This window comes from Eulemur rufifrons, chromosome 9 (genome assembly GCF_041146395.1).
Source record: "Eulemur rufifrons isolate Redbay chromosome 9, OSU_ERuf_1, whole genome shotgun sequence".
Lineage (NCBI taxonomy): Eukaryota > Metazoa > Chordata > Mammalia > Primates > Lemuridae > Eulemur > Eulemur rufifrons.
In genome coordinates, this window is record NC_090991.1 from 40,802,084 (window position 1) to 40,820,695 (window position 18,612).

The window sequence follows — 18,612 nt, forward strand, 5'->3', positions numbered from 1 at the left end:
GGCTGTCTTAAATCAAAGCCCTGCTGAGGGAAGAGGCCCAAGGGACTCTCACTCCAAGCCACCCCCCATAGATCTGTGGGTGTGGCATCACAGAGGGACTCGGGATGGCAGTGGTAAAATAAACTTGTTTATTTTTTCTTTTTTTTTTTTTTAGAGTGGGGTCTCACTACGTTGCTCAGGCTGGACTCGAACTCCCGGGCTTAAGCAATCCTCCCGCCTCTGGTCAGTGCCTACCCAGCCTCCCGAGTAGCTGGGATTATAGGGCTTTCCACCATGCCAGGCTGTCTATTTTTTAAAATAGATAGTCTCCTTCTACTGTTCTCCGGGACTCTTGTAGGACACAAGTTAAAAACCTACTGCCAGGTTCCCAAGGGCTCCGAGCATCGGTGCTCCCTTCTTGCTTTGGGAAGGGAAGGGGAGTTCAGGTTCAAGAGCTGGGGAGTCCAGGAAAGCCTGGGGGGAAAGGAGGCTCAGGAGCTGGCTAATGCCCCGGGTGGGGGAAAGGGGGCAGCTGTGCTCCTCTGGGGGAAGGAGGCGGGGATGGCCCTGCTGGCGGGCAGAGAGGGGCTGGGGCTCACAGGTGTCCTGCTCCCCAAGTCTCCTGGCAGCAACAGGCCTGGCTCTTCATCAGCCGAGGTGAGGAGGAGGGCTGAGGACAAGAGGAGCTGGGGCTGTCTCAGAGCCCCAGGGCTGGAGCTCACTGAAGTCACGAGAGCAGCTATGCTGGGAACAGATCATACCTGTTCTTCAGGAGGGACCCAGGAAGCCCTCAGCACCCGTCAGCACCCAGGTGAGCCCAGCACCAGGTGAGCGGGCCCAGTGGGCAGGCTGGGGGGGTGGCTGGTACTCCCACCACCCCTCCACTCCAGAGGGGGCGAGGGCTCTGCAGGGGACGCAGACCGGCATCCGCAGACCCCCAAGGCAGGTCAGTGGGGCCTTCAGGAGCGCCGGATGCGGATGTGGACGAAGAGCGTGGCTGGTGACAGCGAGGCCCCGTCCTTGGAAAGCAGGTGGATGTGCCGGTACCCTGTGAGGAGGGCAGCCAGGTGTTGGGTCCTCTGCCCAGCCCCGGGCTCAGCCCTGAACCAGGCCCGGGCACTCAGAGGAAACGGGTAGCACAGAGGTGAACAGGGAGGCCGGACCCCGCCCCTTCCCACCCCCACCGGCCTCCACCAACCTTGCTTCAGGCTGTTGAGGGGCAGCGTGAACTGGCCCACAAAGTCATTGGGGGAGGTGGTGTCATAATCTTCTACCACGAACCGGACCAGCGCCAGCTCTGGAGCGCGCAGCTGGAACTGCAGGGTCTGCCCCCAGCGGGGGTTGAAGCCTAGGGCGCAGGCGTGGCAGTCAGAGCCCGGCGCCCGGCCCGCACCCCTTCCACTCTCTGCTGTCTGCCCCCCATTCCCAGCAGCGGGCCCCCACCATTGTTGAGCACGTAGTTGGTCTCCTTTCGGGCACAGTCGGCAGACACCCCGTGGATCTCGATGCGCACCAGGGGGTCCACGATGGAGTGTGGCTTCTCAGCGTTCAGCTTGGGCAGCTGCTGTGCGGTCAGCACCTGGGGGGGGAAGGGAGGGAGCTTCGGCCTGGCCCGCTAGGCCCCACGCCCACCCCTGCCGTGGGCATTCGGACCACCCTCAGCACAAGCCCATCCCCAACCTTCCCGTCCTCCTCCAGCTCGGAAGGGCCTCTCCAGAACCACCTCTGACCCCAGCCGAGGGCACGGTCGGGGCTGCTGACCTGGATGGTGAGAGTGGTCCTAGGGAGTCCAGGGCACTCGGGGTCAAAGGCTGTGTCGGGCTGCCGCAGGCAGGCAGGCTTCAGGACGTAGCCGCACTGCCCATTGACGAGGAAGCGCCCAGCATTGAGGTCCATCTCGTAGCCTGGCGTCTGGAAGTTCAGGGCCACTGTGGACACAGCAGGGCCAGAGAGGGCTCTTAGTGGCCCTCGCCTCATGCGCAGTTTCAGGGGACTTAGCTCCTCTCTGCAGAGGGCCCCGGGCCTCCTGTCTGGCTAGTGCTACCTGTCCCCACTGTGACTTATCGGGAGGGGGTCATGGCAGCCAGGGGACCCAGCCCTCACTGTCAGCTGTACCTTATCCCTGGTTTCCCTGGAGCGTGGGCTGGGCTAGGGGTGCTGGAGAAGCCCTCACCCTCAGGGCCCAGCCTAGCTGGGGTCACAGCCAGGGCTGAGGAAGCCTGGGGCTTCTGGACCCGCCCAAGGGGACCACGCTCCCTCCTCGGGCAGTGCTCGTGTCCCCAGAGCCCTCGTCAGTGTAGACTTGGCAGGGCTGCCACTAAGGGGTGTGCGTGAGTGTGTCGGGCATATAGGAGTGGAGGTTTTCATTCCTACCTCATTAAAACATGAGACTTCCACACTGTCAAGAACAAAGAAAACCTCATTTCCCCACCAAAATTCTGACAGCTTTTTAAATAGTTATTAGGAACAAGATGCGCTTTTCCACCTTCTGGAAGGCTGTGTGGCCCCCTCACTGCTGAGGCCTCCCATGGCTTCCCAGAGGCCACCCCCATAGGCACCCGGCCCCCTCCACGTCCCCACGGCCCTGCTCACCCAGCTGACAGCCCGAGTTCCACATCTCCTGGGGGCTGTAGTTGGCCGAGTTCATCCGCAGCCCCAGTGGGTACACACGGGTCAGCTGGCGGGTGTTGTGCCTGACGAAGCTGTTCCCTGGGGCGGAGTGGGGCAGGACTGTGACAGGCCCCCGGGGTCCCTCACCCATGCCTGTGGCTTCCTGGGAGCAGAGGCTGAAGTCCCATCCCTAGCTCCCCGTCCCCTCCTCACTCTCCCCCGACCCCTCTGGCCACACAGCCTGGCCCCCGGCTGACATTCCCTGCCACTCCTCACTCATCCTGCCCACACCCCTCCAGTGACACGGTGGTGCCTGGAACCCTGCTCATAGGTCACACCTCCAGGCCTTCCTGCAGCCCACTTCTCCCTCCAGGAGCCCCCATCCCCTGCCCCACCTGGCTGCTCCCTCCTCTTCCTTCCAGTGATGTGTCTTCCCGGGCACCACCTGCTCCGGGAACCCTTCCCCGATCTCACCCACTTCTGCTGGACTCCCCCTGCCCCTGTCAGGCCCTGACTGGCCCCCCTATCTGTCTGGCCCCCACTGGGCTGTGAGCCTTGAGAGGGCAGAGAGCAGGCCGCTTTCATCCCTGTGACTCTCCCCTCCAGCCACACCTGGACCCTCATTCCCTGCGCCAAAAGCCCCTCTCTCGGGTCCCTGACCTCTTCACTGGCCGGCCAGCCCCAAAGCCCTCCCCATCTCCTTTCGACACCACCTCAGGAGACCCCCCCACCACCCTCCTGCCTTCCGGATGCCCTCCGTCCCGGCGCCTACCTGCCTCCCGAATGAGCTTCCTGGCCTTGCGCTCACTGAGGGAGCTGACCTGGCAGGGCTGGGCAGGGCCGGGGACAGGTTGCAGGGTCCGCAGGCGGCTGGCGCAGCAGTACACGGCCAGGGCTGACAGCTCCGGGGAGATCTGCTTGGCCTGGGAGACCAGCCCCAGCGGGGTCAGCGGGCTCCAGCCCCCTGGCACCTACCCTCCTCCCCTTCCCCACCCCCCGCCCCTAGCTCTGCAGTGGGACTAGCCCGGGCCCAGCCCTCTAGCCCACTCACCCGCCTTCTCTGCTCTGCAGCCGCCTCCTCCTCTTCTTCCTCCTCCTCTTCCTCCTCCTCTTCCCGGTCTGACAAAGCCCGGCCATCCTCACTCCGAGCAGCTGGTAGCTTCTTCCCCTTCACCAGGACCCGGCCCTTCAGCTGCTGTAGAGGCCAATAGGGAGGGTCAAGGCCTCTCGCCCCCATGGCAGCAGGTGGGTCATTCACCCCCCACCGTGTGAGAGGCAGGAAGGAGACACACAGACGAGGGGTGTTTCTCATAGGGAAAAGTGGGGGACAACCTAGGAGGCCACCAACAGGGCAGGGTTAATAAGGTTTGTCCCTTCAGACATCAGAATAGTCACAGCAGCTGCTGAAATAAATGAGGCAGCTCGGGGCTGCAGGAGGAGAAGCCCTCTTCAAAAAGCTTACACGGAGGGAGGGAGTGTAGAACATGCAATCACAGGCCCCTTTCTGGCAACATTTGCAAGAAAAGATGTTTCTGCACGTGGGTGTGTTGTGTACATGCCGTGCGATTCTGGACGGACGCACAAACTGTCGAAGATGGTTACTTCTTGCAAAATGGGACAGGGTGAGCCTGAATGGAGGAAACTCATTTTCCATTTCACACCCTTTGTACAGCTTGATTTGCTTTTTACCATATGGATGTGATTTTCATACTGATAACAGAAACCAAATCTCACAAGGGTGAGGCAACATTCCCTGCACATTTGAGACTGGGGTAGGGGAGTTTTCTCAAGGAGTCTGAACAGGATAAACATCCTGAGACGGCAGATACAATGTTCCGGGGTGGGAAGGAAGGGAGGAAGGCCACCTCGGGCCAGAGAGCTCGGGAAGTTTGTAAGGCCACTGGAAGAGGCGGTTTCAGTTGAGCTGGAATCCTAAGCAGGTGGTACTTGGCGTACGTAGATGGCTGGGAGGGGAGTTCCAGGTGGAGAAGACAGTGTCAACCAGCAGGGGGAATGGCTGAGCCTGCAGGGACTCTGTGAGCAGGGACACAGCAGGCAGGGCAGGGCCAGGTCGAGGAAGGCCTTGAAGGCCAGGTAAGGGTGTGGGGTGGGCCCAGACAAGAATGGAGAGCCAGAGGGCAGCAGAGGGACGAGACTGGGGGTGGCAGATGTCAGGTGATGGAGGAGCAGGGAAAGGTCAAGGCAAAGAGAGGTGAGGGGTCCTGGACAGAGAGGCGGCACGAGCAGGGACTCCACTCAGGCTGGAGACCTGGGGGACATCACCTCTGGAGACGGCAGCTCCTCAGGGTTCTGGGAGTCCAGCACCTGCGTCACCAGCATGTCCCCCAGGATGGTGCGGAGGTGGCGGGCCATGACAGCCTGCTGCTCCAGTCCACAGTGGTTCTCCAGGGACAGGATGACAGGGTATGGGGACAGCTGTGGGGGGAGGGATAAAGTCTCAGAGCCGCTCCTCCCTCCCCTGCCAGTACCCACCCCGCCCCCAACCCCTTCAGGACAGGCAGGCAAGGCCGGGCTCTGGAGAACCCACTGGAGGGGGACTGAGTGGATGGGATGTGGGACACACGTGGGCACCGTGTGTCCATGGAGGGCAGAGGTCAGATCCGAGGCCTCGACAGGCGTGGTCTGCTGGGAGGCTGAGGGCAGCTGCAGGCATGGTTTTCTTTTATAAATGCTCTTTACATGTCAATGACATTGACCCTGTCCGTTATGTTGCAAACTTATCATTTGTTGATTTGTACACCTTGACAGAAATTGCAATGTTTACATAGAGGCCACTGGAGAGCTGCTTTTATGGCCAACTCTGAAAGTCATGATTAAAATGAGCTTCCCTACCCCCAAGGTTTTCTTCTGGAAACCTTGTGATTTTAATACATTTATTAAATATGAAGGTGGGAGAGGAGGGAGCATGTCATTCAGCTTTGTCCCACCCTATTGACACTTATCCCAGCAGCACTTGGTGAATGAGTGGTTCTTGGGCAGGTGGTCGCTGGGAAGGCTCTGGGGCTGGGCGTGGGGGTTGCAGGGGCTCACCGTGAAGGCGTGGTCGCGCACAGCTTGGACCACATCCCGGAAGAGAATCTTGGAGGTGAGGGTGTGGCCGTGGTAGATGATGGGCTCACCCCCAGGCCCCTCCCAGCAGTCCAGCTCCACGCAGCGGCATCCCTGGGCAAAGGCCCTGCGGACGGACAGAGGGACAGATGGCCAAGGTGGTGTGTGGGGGCCACAGCAACAGCAGGCTGAGCCAGGGAGGCCCCAGGAAGCCCAGAGTGAGGGTTGAGCCCCATGTCCCCTCCAAGCGGGGCTCCCAGGTGTGTCCACCCCCACCATGGTACCTGACGTAGGCCTCGGTGCTGCTGAGCCCCCCGATCTGCGAGTCGGTCAGGTAGGTGTTGTGGGAGGAGGAGATGAAGTAGTGGGCAAGGGGCTGGCTCATGTCCTGGAACACCTGCGTGTGGGCCGTGTCCAGGGCAGCCCCCTCAGGTGACAGCAGGTACATCATGAAGCCATCCAGTGTCATCAGCTCGTGCTGCTTGGCTACAGGGACAGGCAAGAAAGGGTGTCAGGCCAGCTGGAAGACCCCCATGTCCAGCCCCAAATGCCCCCCCAAGGCTCATTCAACTTAGTAATGAGAACTAGACTATCTACAGACTAGACTTTATGTAAGTTATGCCATTTAATCACCAACCAAACCCCGTGAGGAAGACACATTATTACGCCATTTTATAGATGTGGAAGCAGAGTCTGGAAGAGGCAAGAACCTGCCCGAGATGGTGCCCACCGCCAGCCCACAGTAGAGACGGCTCGGCTGGGAGCGCAGCCCTGGCGGGTGCCAAGACCTGGCTGTGCAGACCCCCACCTGTCTCGTTGAGCTCATAGGTCCGGATGAGCTGCTGGGCGCGGTCCAACGTGGCGCCGTCCTCGCCCTGGTCCTCCAGGAACTCCAGCAGCTCAGGGGCGCTCAGCACGCGGTCCTCGCCCGAGTACCGATGGAAGATGTCCTCCAGCTCTGGGCGCTTCAGCAGCCGCCGCAGGAACTCCTCGATCTCAGCCCCCTCCAGCCGCTCATTGTTGGACCGGTCACACTCCTGGGGAGCCGGGGGAGACACTCAGAGGAGGGGGCACCCCGGGCAATCTGCCCCATTGACACGCCCTCGTCTAGCACAGCTGGGAAGGCGACATCCCCTTTTCACAGGTGGAGAAACTAAAAGCAAGACTCTGGCCCCTCCAGGTCCCACTGCTGGTGAATTGCAGGACCGCATCTTAAGGAAGGTCTCAGGTCAGTGCCTGTCCCTCTGCACCATGGCCTGACCCGGAACCAAGACGTGGGAGGAAAAAAGGCGACCCTGGGCCACAAGACCCCTCCTACATGGACACATACCATCCTCACGCTCACGCACTCACACCCAGGGTAGAAGAGCGACATGTGAACGAGAACCCATGGAGCAGTCCCTGTGGAGCTGTGGCCCAAGTGTCCAGGTCCCATGGTCTTTTCTGTCTTTCAGGGTCATAGGATGGTCACACAGTCACCATCTATGCAGGTGTCTGCCATGTGCTCCACTGGGCCTAGATGCAGGGCCCACCCCTGTGTGCCTCTGTGCTCCCATGCAGGAGGTGTCATGGTCACATGGGAGGTGCACGGAGGAGAGTGTGCGTGTATGTCTGCGTGCACGTGTGTGTCTGCAAGCCGACTCCTGCTCCCGGGTGCAAAAGGTGCCCTGCAGACTTAGAGAAATGAAAACAACTTGGCTGCTCACTTTGGAGGGGTGGGAAGGTGCCACTCTACTGCTGGGCTCTGCCTGAGGGTGAAAGAAGAATTTCTGGATGGCCATTCCCCAATTCCATCCTGGCCCAGTGGCCTCAGGGGAGGGAAAAAAGGTAAATAGGCCCAGATGTTGCCATTCTGCAGGGACAGGCTGCTCCCTCCAAAAAGCTGGGGCAGGGGGCTAGCTGATGACTCAGCTGGGAGAGGCCAGAGGGGTGGCAGGGCCAGAGATCAAAGTCCAAGGCCATGGCCCACCTTGAAGAGGCGGTAGGCATACATGTCATTCATGTCCACGTTGACCATTCTGAGCAGGCTCTTCATCTCCTTGAAGCTCATCTTGCTGTCCTGGTTGGAGTCTGCCCGGTGCAGATAGGCGTGGATCCAAGTGTGGGTGCTCAGGAAATACCAGCAACAGGTGCCCCCTCCCCTGCCACTGGCACCTGGGTCTGAGGGCTTCCCTGGTTAGGGGCTGCACTTTCCCCTTGGCCTGTGGACTCCCTGAACACAGGGGCAATGGGACTGGGGCTCCCCTCCTGGTGGGAGTTCAGCCCAAGCCGGGGCGTGTGTCCCCATGGTCAGCTGTGCAGACCGCGGCCTCGGTCCCGCTCTCAGACTGTGCCCACTAAGGGCAGGGACCGTGCCTCCCCTCGGACTGGGGGCTGTCCCAGGACGGGGCCCTCCCTCCCAGCCAGGGCAGGATATTGGTCGAGCCGCTCGCGCTGGCTCATGGCGTCGAGGCGCGCGCGCAGCTTGGCCAGGCCGCGCACCCAGCGCTGCGCCTCCTCGGCCGTGGGCGCCGCCAGGTCCAGGTTCTTGCGGCGGCCCTTGAAGGCGATGGTGAGGCAGCGCGCCGGCGCGAAGGCGGCCCCGAAGCGCCGCAGGCCCTCGGACTGGTGGCCCTCTCGGACGTCCTCGATGTGCTGCAGGAAGACTGCGGGAAAGGCGGGTCAGGGCGGCCGCACGGTCGCGACGTCCCCGGCGCTCTGCCACCCGGCGCCCCCGGCCCGGCCGCTCACAGATGTGCTGGGACGGCGCGCGCGGGATGCGCCGCTGGAACCACACGCTCAGGCCGTCCTCCTGCAGCCGGTACAGCCGCTCCTGCTGCCACGTGCGCGAGCGGATCTTGCGCAGCCGGGAGCCCCGCAGCATGGCGCGCACGTCCTCGTCCTCCGTCAGGCCTGCGGGCGGCAGTGTTAGGGACAGGAAAACAAGTGAGAGGAATGGAAATCGGAAAAACAGGCCGGGCGCGGCGGCTCACGCCTGTAATCCTAGCACTCTGGGAGGCCGAGGCGGGTGGATCGCTCAAGGTCAGGAGTTCGAGACCAGCCTGAGCAAGAATGAGACCCCCGTCTCTACTAAAAATAGAAAGAAATTATATGGACAACTAAAACATATATATATATATATATACAAAAAATTAGCTGGGCATGGTAGTGCATGCCTGTAGTCCCAGCTATTCGGGAGGCTGAGGCAGGAGGATCGCTTGAGCCCAGGAGTTTGAGGTTGCTGTGAGCTAGGCTGACGCCACGGCGCTCACTCTAGCCCGGGCAACAGAGTGAGACTCTGTCTCAAAAAAAAGGAAAAACAGAAAGGAGAAGCAGTTATAGAAAAGCAATGAGGAGGAAATGGGTACAGAAAAATAAAAAGAGGGAACGGTTATTTCGGTCTTAAAGAATGGGGTAGTTAGGCCATGGAACAAGGACCGCCAGTCAGAGAAGGGAGAAAGCGCCGTAAATAGGTGCTGGCGCTTTCCCCACCGTAGGCACGTTAGAAAGAACGACTGAAACAGAGCCGTTCAGTCTTGTCCGAACATAGAAAGGAATTCAGTCCCCAAAACAGTGACACATAGTTATGAATAATTATAACTAACCTTTACCTAAACTACTAGCATACAAAAGGAAAAACATAGACGTTAGACAGTGTCTTCCCCACTGGCGGAGGCAGACCCATGTCCCCTTAGGAAATGTACTTTCGCTTTGCACCCTTAAACTTTCCTTACAATAACTTCTTCACGCACGCTTGCTGAGTGTCTGTCATCTCTCTGTCTCGAGGGCCAAGGCTTGAAGCCCAAGAACTGGGGCAACACTTCAAAGTCCAGCCGTGGATAGGACCATGCCAGGAGGACAGGGTGCTGGCATGACCCTGCAGGCCATCCCGGGACCTGCTGCGCCCATTCCCCAGCCTCCCAAACCCAGGCCTTCACCTTGCAGTGAACTTCCCCGCCCCTCGAAGGCCTCCCTTCCTCTCCTTGCTATAACAAGCCACCATCACTGGGTTTGGCTTTAGGCTTTGGGGCCCAGGGTGGGGGTGGGGGTGGGTCCCAGTAACAGGCCTTCCCTCTCCACTTCTGAGCAGCGGTCCCTGCAGCCCTTAGGCAGTGCCTGGGACTCAGGCCTCACTAAAGGTCACCCTTTCTGCCACCCTCCTCTACCATGGCCTCCAGCCTTCAAGCCCAGAATCTGCCACCAACAGCCTTTTCCCTTGGTGTGAAACTGTGGCCATCAGGAAAGTAGTCTCACTATCTAACCTAGATCTCTCTTGCTGCAACCCAAGCACCTCGCTTCTGCTTTCCCAAAGACATGGGAGGACATCAGAGGCCACCTTAGCTCCAGGGTCACAGGCCAAAGACTCCAGGACCAGCCCTGCCTGGGTGATCTCCAGGTGTCCTCTTCGTGCCCTGGTGGGGCCCTACCGAAAGGAAGGTCTTCCATGACATTTGATGATCCCTCTTGCTAGGCCACTGCCACACCCCCCGTGACCCTTCAGTCCACATGCTCTCTCCGGCCAGTGTCCACCTTCCTGAACAAAAGCAAATGCTCGCAAAGCACCTCCTTCGTGCAGGCCCTGCTCTTGTAGCAACAGATGAGGAAACTGAGGGTCGGGGAAGCTTAAGTCACTTGCCAGAGTTCCCTAGCGAGGAAGTGGTGGACACAGGCAGCAAACGGAGGTGGCGCCCCAGCGCCTTGGCCCTGGGCCCATGGGCTGCCCAGCTCTTCTGCTGCCCTTGTCTCCCTCCCTCCCGCTCCCTGCTGCCACCCTGGGCAGTGCAGGTGGGGGGAGAACAATTCAAATTCAGGGGCTGGGGGAGTCACTTCCCAGTTACATGGCCCTGGTGGCACTAACCCCTGACTGCTCTCAGCCTCATGTTCTCCATCCATAAAATGGAGACCACAGTAATATCTGCTGTAAAATCCAAAATGCAGGGCTCTCTCCAGTGTGACCAACACTGAGCCTTGAAGACGTTTGGCCCTCCCCTGGCCCTAACCCCTCGAACATGTGATGGCTAGCCCTGATGGTGCCACGCCCTGCTCTGAAATGCCTCAGCAGGAGTCAAAACTAAAGGCTTATGAGCCAGGGGACAACAGAAGAGGCAGGAGCCAGGCAAACTGGAGAGTGCATGCCCTTTGGAAGGGGGAGGACAGCCAGAGGGGCTGAGGGCCCAGAGTTTCCAGAGAACTGGAATCTGGATCTGTATGTGAAGCCACCAGATCTTTTAATTTTGGCAACTAAATGGAATTAAAAAAAAAACAAAACAAAAAAACACCACCACTGTGTGGGCCAAACACAACACACCAGTGGGCCTCTCTTCCTCCCTTTATTTTAACAGGCCCCCAAGACTGGGTTTGGCTTTGCACTCCCAAGGCTCCTGCTTGCCCAGCTGCAAACTCCAACTAAGGAATCAAGTCCAAATCCCTGGAACTCCCCTCTCACTCTCTTTTGGAGACTTTGTAGGATCCTTCCCCCTGTTCCTCCTCATATCTGAGTCCTTCAAGGACCAGCTCAGATACCACCTCCTCCAGGAAGCCTTCCTTGATTTTTCCTCAAATAAGAGTTCTCCCTCTCTGACCACCAGCAGCACTTCTTAACTTAAAGAAAAAACAAAACCCACCTATAATGTAATTTCAGGGGATTTTAATAAAGCTGATGGCAGAATGAGGTCCTATCTCCTCCCTACAGCACTCATCCCAGAGCCAGGCTCACAGCTAGCGTGTACTGATGGGGTGGGGGCAGGTAGACGGGCAGATGGGGACTGAGTGCATCCTACCCCAGCCCTGCCTGATCTGTCTGATTTCAAGGCGGGGCCTATGGGCAAGGGTTTCTCAACCCTAGCTGTTCGTGGGAATCACCTGGGGGAGGTTGCAAACCCCACTGCCCAGAGATTCTCGCCTAGCAGATGTGGAGTGGGGAGTGGGCTTCTGTATTTTAAAAAAACCCATCTTGTGACTGTAAGGGTGACCATGACTGAGAATCAGGGTCTCAGGGGCAGGAGGAGAAGCCTGCCCTCCCTTAGCGGGCTATGGTCCCCTCTGGGGTCAGCATGTGGCTCTCTGGGTCAGTACCCCTTCGGTGCCCTCTGGTTGGGAAAGGGAAGTGGAACCCTCCTCTTTCCAAAGAGCTGGGTGTAAAAGGCATGTGCCAGGCTAAGGGACTCACCAGATCCTCCCCTCTGCCACATCTTGGCAACCTCTGAATTCTCTCATCCTGCGAAATGACAGGTGGGGACAGAACAGCAGTGCCACTATGGCTGGGCCCACCCCTCCCTCAGCCCTGGGAAAGGGGACTGCTCGTTGCCATGACACCAGGCTCTGCATCTGGGGCCACCTCCCCTAACCCAGCCAGTCATCTGATGCCAAGCCCACGGTGAGGGAGGAGGGAGGGCTGGTGAATGACTAAGACGGGAAATGGAGGTGAGTCACTAGGGCCTGCTTTGTCCAGAGCCTTCCGCAAACAGGCCGTGGAGATGGGCAGCCTGAACACCTGACGGGGCCCCCACTGGCGCAGGTGCCCACAGTGAGGGGGCCCCTGCTCCTGGCCTTTACCCCCAGCTCCCCAGGAACATGCTGGGGGAAAGAGTGACATTCCAGGCTGTCCGCCCGACTGGCACTGGCCTCTGGATGACCCTGCCTCCAGCCACACACCAAATGGCAAAGCCAAACAGAACGAGGGTGCAGTGCCCGCTGGCCCAGGCGCCGAGGCCCTGGGTGGCTGCCCCTCTCTCTCCACTGCTGGTGCTTCTGAACCCTGGGGCGGCCAGGGCCCCGGGTGCTAACAGAAGTGAGGCAGCGAGGGAGCAGGAGGGTCCCTCTCCTGGCCCAGACACCCAGGGAACATTCATAGGCCCTGCCAGTCCCAAACCCACAGGTGTTGCCTTGACCTCATTCCTACCTGCTCTGAGCAGGTGCACAAACCGCCCACCCCCTACTGTTTCCGTGGGTTTTCCATCTGTTCAAACCATCTCTGCCTTGACCGGCAGCTGTCAGGCCAGTGCCAGGCTACCTTCAGCAGAGTGGGTGGGAACCATCGTGAGGTAAGGGCGGTAAAAAGGAGGGCGAACAAAGGCCGAAAGGTGGAAACAGCCCAGTGTCCACCAACAGAGGAAGGGATAACAAAATGTGGTCTCTACACACAACGGAATAGTATTCAGCCATAAAAGAGTGAAATCTGATGTACGTTACAACACGGACAGGCCTTGGAAACATCATTAATTGAAAGAAGCCAGACCCAAAAGGACAAATACTGTACGATTCCATTATTCGAGGTACACAGAGCAGACAATTCACAGAGGCGCAAAGTAGATTGGAGGTCCTCAGTGGGGGACGGGGACAGGAAATCACTGCTTAATAGCTAGAGTTTCTGTTTGGGGTGATAAAAAAGTTTTGGAAATAGGTAATGGTGATGGTTGCACAACAGTGTGAATATAATTAATGTCAGTGATTTAATCACTTAAAAATGGTTGAAATGGCCCAATTTATGTTATGTATATTTTACCATAACTTTTAAAATTTAATAATGTAATATGCCAGAAGCCACCGTAAACTTTAAATGGATGGATTCTATGGTATGTGAATTGATATCTCCATAAAGCTGTTAAAGAGGCAGGGAGCGGCTAGCTGGCTGTCCCCGGCCGCCAGGTCAGAGAGCAATGGAGCTGGCGTGTGGTGGAAGTCGGGGAGTCGGCCCCAGAGGGCTACGTATGGCCACAATGAGCAAAGGCACACGGAGCTCTCAGTCCAGGGCCTGGCCCGTCGTGGGTGCTCAATAAATGAGAATAAAGGAAACTGAGGCAGGGCTCTGGGGAAGTGTGTTAGTGCCCCAGGAGGGAAGGGGTACCAGGTGCTCCGATATCTGTGCCTCGCTGCCCCATGGCCTCCACCAGCTGGGCCCATTTCCTGCCAGTTCAGTGTTGTCAGCTGGGCTTAGACACCTCCCCTGGGCCACTTATCTCGACCCACAGAGACGGCCAGGAGTGGTGAGTGCCGGGCAGGCCCAGAGGCTCTGGATGTCCACCTGCAGCCTGGGTAGTCTCGGGGGTATGGGGCCTGAGCAGTTCTGTCTGGGTGGCCAAGGCTGGGGGCATGAAACTCCTCATTGCAGAGCTGGAATGGGCCCCCAAATCCCACCCTTCTCACGGATGGGCGGCCGAGCTGAGAGAGGGCAAGCCGTGTGTGCTGAAAACCGTGCAGGGTGCCCAAGGCCAGGATGGGCGCAGGGGCTGTGCAGGGGCAGGCAGACGCCAGAGCAGGCCAGCGGGGTGGGGTGGGGGTTCTGTGTGGTCTCCAGGCCTGTACATGCAGGGGCAGCACACAGACAGCAGGGTGCCAGGGTGCACGTAGAGGGGGTGCGTGTGCACCTGTGCATGGGCTGGGGGGTGGGGCGGCAGGAAGGTGGGTCAGCCAGGGGAGGAAGATAGGCGGGCGGTGTGTGAGAGCCAGTGCACACGGGAAGGGCACACGGAGCGCCAGCAGGAATGCCAGACATGCCAGGAACAGCGACAGCCTCGGGCCAAGGCCAAGGCGGGAGGAGGGAAAGAGCAGTTTCCAGGTGGCTGGGGCTGTGAGATGCTGGAAGAGGACAAACCACGGCCAGGGGTCCCAAACACCTGCCCATCCTAATCCTTTAGCCAGCAGGCAGCCTCAGCACCTCAGGCACAAGGATGTCCCCCATGTCCCAGCTGGCTGCCACACCCAGGGCGGGAGCCTGGCGGGGCTCAGCGCCAGAGTCCGTAACATTCCTTGGAAAGTCAACAAAGTCAGGAAAGGCAGGCAGTGCTTCCCCTGGCCCTGGGCCGGACGCAGAGAGACTCTGCACCCTTCCCTGCAGGGCCAGAACAGGCAGGAAGCCTGGCTGGGGGCAGAAGCCAGAGTGAGGGAAGCGGGAGAGGGAAGGGGGCCACAAGGCCTGACAGAGCCAGCACCCCCGCCCTGCCTGGCATGCCCCTGCTTAGCCTGGAGGGCTGCCCACCCCTCCCCACCACCCAGGCCAGGCACCTGCCAGGGCTGAGGGTCCCTCTAAAGACCCCACCTGCCAAACCCACCCACAGCAGCCCCACTCACCCTGCGGGAGGCAGCCCGGGCAGGCCATCGGGACAGCCCTCTTGCCCAGGGGCACTTGGTGGTGTGTGCAGGCCGGGGAGGGACAGGAGCAGGATTTTGCCCACTCAGGCCTCTGCCCGCTGGGAGGATTAGGGGCAGGGGTGGAGCGTGGGGCACAGGCGTAGATGGGGCTCTAGGGAGGTAGGGTTGCCAGAAAAAATTCAGGACACCAGTTCCATGTGAGTATCAGATAAACAAAAAATAATTTTTAGTGTAAGTATGTCCCACATTATTTATTGTTTATCTGAAATTCAAACTTAACTGGGTGTCCTGTATTTCATTTGGCAATCCTATGAGGACACTCCTGGGGCTGGCAGGGCCGTGGGGGGGAGCGGAGTAGCAGGCCCTCCCCGGGTACAAGCTTCTCTTTCATTCATTGCGCTATGAGCACGGATTGTGAACCACACTGCCTGGGTCCAAACCTTCTCTCAGCTACTTCCTGGCTTTGAATTCTGGGCAGGTTACCAAAAGCCTCTCAGCCTCAGTTTCCTCAATTGTAAAAGGAAGCTAATGGTACCTACCTCCTGTTATTGTGAGCATTAAATGAGTTGTCATGTGACAAGTGCCTGCCACAGTGTTATAAAGGTGTTAATTAGTATTCATTAGTCTATCACTGAAGATTAGGCATTAACGGCAATCGGCAATCGCTGCCTGTCAACGGTGTGGCCTTGGGCAGTGACTTCTCCCCTCCACCTTGAGTTTCTCATCTGTAAGTGACCTAAGGTGAGGACAGCACCTTCCCCACGGGGACATCCAAGGATTAAGCAGGATCAGGCCTGTTGCAAGCTCAGCATCCCTGGGCTCTACATCTCTTCTCTCTTCAACTATTTCCTGCCAGGCCAGCGGCCCAGCCCAGGAACAGGGGACTAAAAGGGCACAAACAACTCCCACTAGACACTCAGTGTGGGGTGGGGGGTTCCTTCCTCCCCCTCCCTCGTCTGGTTCTCCCTGGTGTGGCCCTAAAGGCCTTCTCTTTTCCTTGGGCCTCTCTGAGCCACTCCTTGTCCTAGTCTCTTGACCTGATTTGATATAAAATCTGTTCTCTGCTAGCCTAAGGGGTGTGGCGATGGCAGTGGCAGGGTGTGGCGGTGACGGGCAGTGGCTTTGGGGGTAGTGGAAGCTACCTGGTGATGGACCTAGACCTTGGCCCTGATGGCCCGAGGGGCGGGGCCCCAGGGTTGGATTTTGTCTCCACCCTGTCCCTGGGCTCCCTGTGGCCTCTGCAGTCACTCAACAGGATGGGGCAGTAGTGGGGAGGGAGGGTGGCTGGGATGACATCCTGATACCCACATAGTTCCCCACAGTGTCACCCTGATGAGGTGCCCAGAGCTCCTGTGCAGCCTTACTCAGCTGACAGGTGCTGCGTCCTGGCCTCGGCCATAATAATTATTTGTCTACACATGTCTCTGCCCACTAAACTGTGCACGCCCGGAGGGCAAGGCTGTGTGATACGCAGCTCTGTAGCCCAGCCCCAGCGCAGCGCCGTGGCCCGCTGACGGTGCTCAGCAAACATGTGTGGAATGGAGGGGCCGCAGGGCTCCGCAGCTCACCTCTGCCCCCGCCATGGTATCCAGGAGCCCTGCGGGGGCTGACTCCCAGGGCTACCTGGCCACAGCCCCCTCCAGTCCCCAAACCACACTGCTTCTTAGCCCAAAGAATGGCACCACCCCCCACCCAGAGATACCTTTCAGATCACAGATCACAGAGTCCAGCCCAGCCTACCAGCCTACCTCCTGGGGGTTCTGGAGTCCATCTCGGGCACCCCGCCCAACTGATTCCCCAGCACTCCTCCTTGAGTCTCCCTGTTTCCCCCCTGCCTCCACCCCACCCTCCGCTCCGCACAATTCACTCTGCCTGAGCCCTTTCTGGGGCTCCTGCTGCCCTCTAGTCAAGTCCACAACTCTACAAGGAGGGTCCTGGAGGACCCGGCCCCCACCGGCCTCTCCCCTTCACCGCTCCAGTCTAGGGGGCAGCCAGGGCCCTCGCTGGCTCCCCAGCATCTCACATGCTCCTCCTTCCATGGTCTTGTCCCTCCAAATCATGGTCTGGCCTCCCTGCAGGTGCCTCAGCTCTCCCAGGGCAGGAGCCCCAGGGCAGAGGACACCACAAGCCCTCCAGAAATGTTTGTGGAATGCATGCATGCAGAGATGCGTCTCATGCCTCAGTAAGCACAGCACCCATAAATGCAGGTCGAGTGAGTAAGAGGAGGGGCAGCGCCAAGGAGAAGGCAAGACTGGCAGTCAGGACCCCCAAATTCTGCCCCCAGATTCACACGGGGTTCCCGGGGCAGCCTTGCCCTTCTGTTCCCTGTCATTAACTATTCTACCAACAGCAGCTCCAATACAGCACTTGGGCTGTACGGTCCCCTCTGTGTCACACAGTACTCTCACACGCATGCTCACGAGTCCTATTCTGCCCAGACTCTGAGAGGGTACCGGTGGCCAGGTCATGGGGCATGGCCTGGGGACCAATCAGACTTTGCCTTTGACTAGCTGTGTGATCATAGACAAATTCCTTGACGTCTCTGAGTCAGTTTCCTCATCTGAAATGGGGCTTTACCTACCTACGTCTCAGAGAGGTGAAGAGGATTACATGACACCAGGTATGGAAACCACCTGGTGCCGGTCTGTCTCGGAGACATGCTTCTTCATAAGCCACAGGTACTTTCTTCTCAACTAGTGACTTCCCCCAAGTCTGAGATGGGCCCCTTGACCTCCTGACTCCCGGGACAGTGTTCGTTCTCACTAGCTGCTGCTGCCCCTGCAGCAGGGATGGAGGGCTGGCTTGGGAGGCCAGCCTCTTCCACAGAGGCCAGCCACAAACAACTCTCAGCCCTCCTAAGGGCGGCCAAGTCCCCAGGATGTTTCGGAGCTCCCGCAGACCCTAGAAGTTGCTGGGGAGGTGGGTGAGGGGCACCCCAAACCTTTATCTCCGCTCCACTGTCCCTGCCCTTAGAGACCCCAGTCCGCGCCCTCGCCCAAATTCGAACTCCAGCACGCCCCGCGGGCGCCTCCTGGTGGGAAAAAAAGAACATCCTAGGCGCCCGCCTCGGCCTGGGGATCTCGGGTGACCCCAGATGCGACCCCCGGCTGGATGGCTGGACAGTGGTGGCACTCCGCCCGTCGCCACAGCCTCCCCAAGTCTATGCAGCCTAGGAAGTTCAGAACGGCTCCCCGGAGCAACCTGTCCTCCCAGGCTGCGCCCCTGGGGACAATCCGCACCCACCCCGAGTCCCTCTGCCCAACACTGACCCATCTTCTTCAGCGCCCGAAGCCCGGGCCTCTTGGTGCCGCCTTCCGAGGACGCCGGCGAGTGCGGGAGCGCGGCTGGCGCTGCGACTTGGGGCGACACTGGGGACTCCTCAGGCGGGCGGCGACATCTCCTCCAGCGGCCGCACAGCATGGTTCGGTGGGGCCGGGGCCGGGGCCGGGCTGGGGGTCAGCGCGCGAGGACAGGGCAGCGGGGACGCCGCTCCGGCCCGGCCCCGGCTCCGTGCGCGGTCCCGAGCGAAGAAACTTAGTGGCGCCGGGAGCGAGTCGGAGAAGAAGGAGCCGGGAGGAGGGAAAGAGGGAGGGACGAGGTTCAGGGAGGGAGGGCCAGGGACGGAGGGGGCGGGGCGAGAACTGAGCGGGGATGGCGCGAGGCGGCGGCCGGGACCCCAGGCCCGGGAACGTGAGTCCCCCGAGTCACCGCGTTCGCTCCTGCTCGTGAGTCCGCCTCCCCATTGTCCGAGAGATCCTCGGATCTCGGCCCCATGGGTGGCCGGAGCCCCCAGTCTGGGGGTGGGGGGAGCGGGCACCAGAGGGGGCGAGGGCTGCCCTGTGGCACAGACACCCTCTCCCCTTCCGGGACCCTGGCTCAGTGCGG

At 59.6% G+C, this 18,612-nt stretch overlaps 1 protein-coding gene across 1 annotated transcript; it reads right to left on the reverse strand.

Moving 5' to 3' along the window:
- Nucleotides 1-442: 442 nt before the first annotated feature.
- On the reverse strand, nt 443-18,168 carry PLCD3 (phospholipase C delta 3). Its single transcript, XM_069481547.1, has 15 exons — nt 17,997-18,168; nt 8,389-8,550; nt 8,075-8,303; nt 7,628-7,757; nt 6,467-6,695; nt 5,943-6,144; nt 5,641-5,785; nt 4,873-5,025; nt 3,641-3,784; nt 3,362-3,512; nt 2,572-2,688; nt 1,741-1,907; nt 1,423-1,558; nt 1,178-1,327; nt 443-1,027 (listed from the first exon to the last, which is right to left on the reverse strand). The coding sequence occupies exons 1-15, from the start codon at nt 18,145-18,147 to the stop codon at nt 939-941; spliced, it is 2,355 nt and encodes a 784-aa protein (XP_069337648.1). The 5' UTR covers nt 18,148-18,168; the 3' UTR covers nt 443-938.
- Between the last annotated feature and the right edge of the window lie 444 nt (nt 18,169-18,612).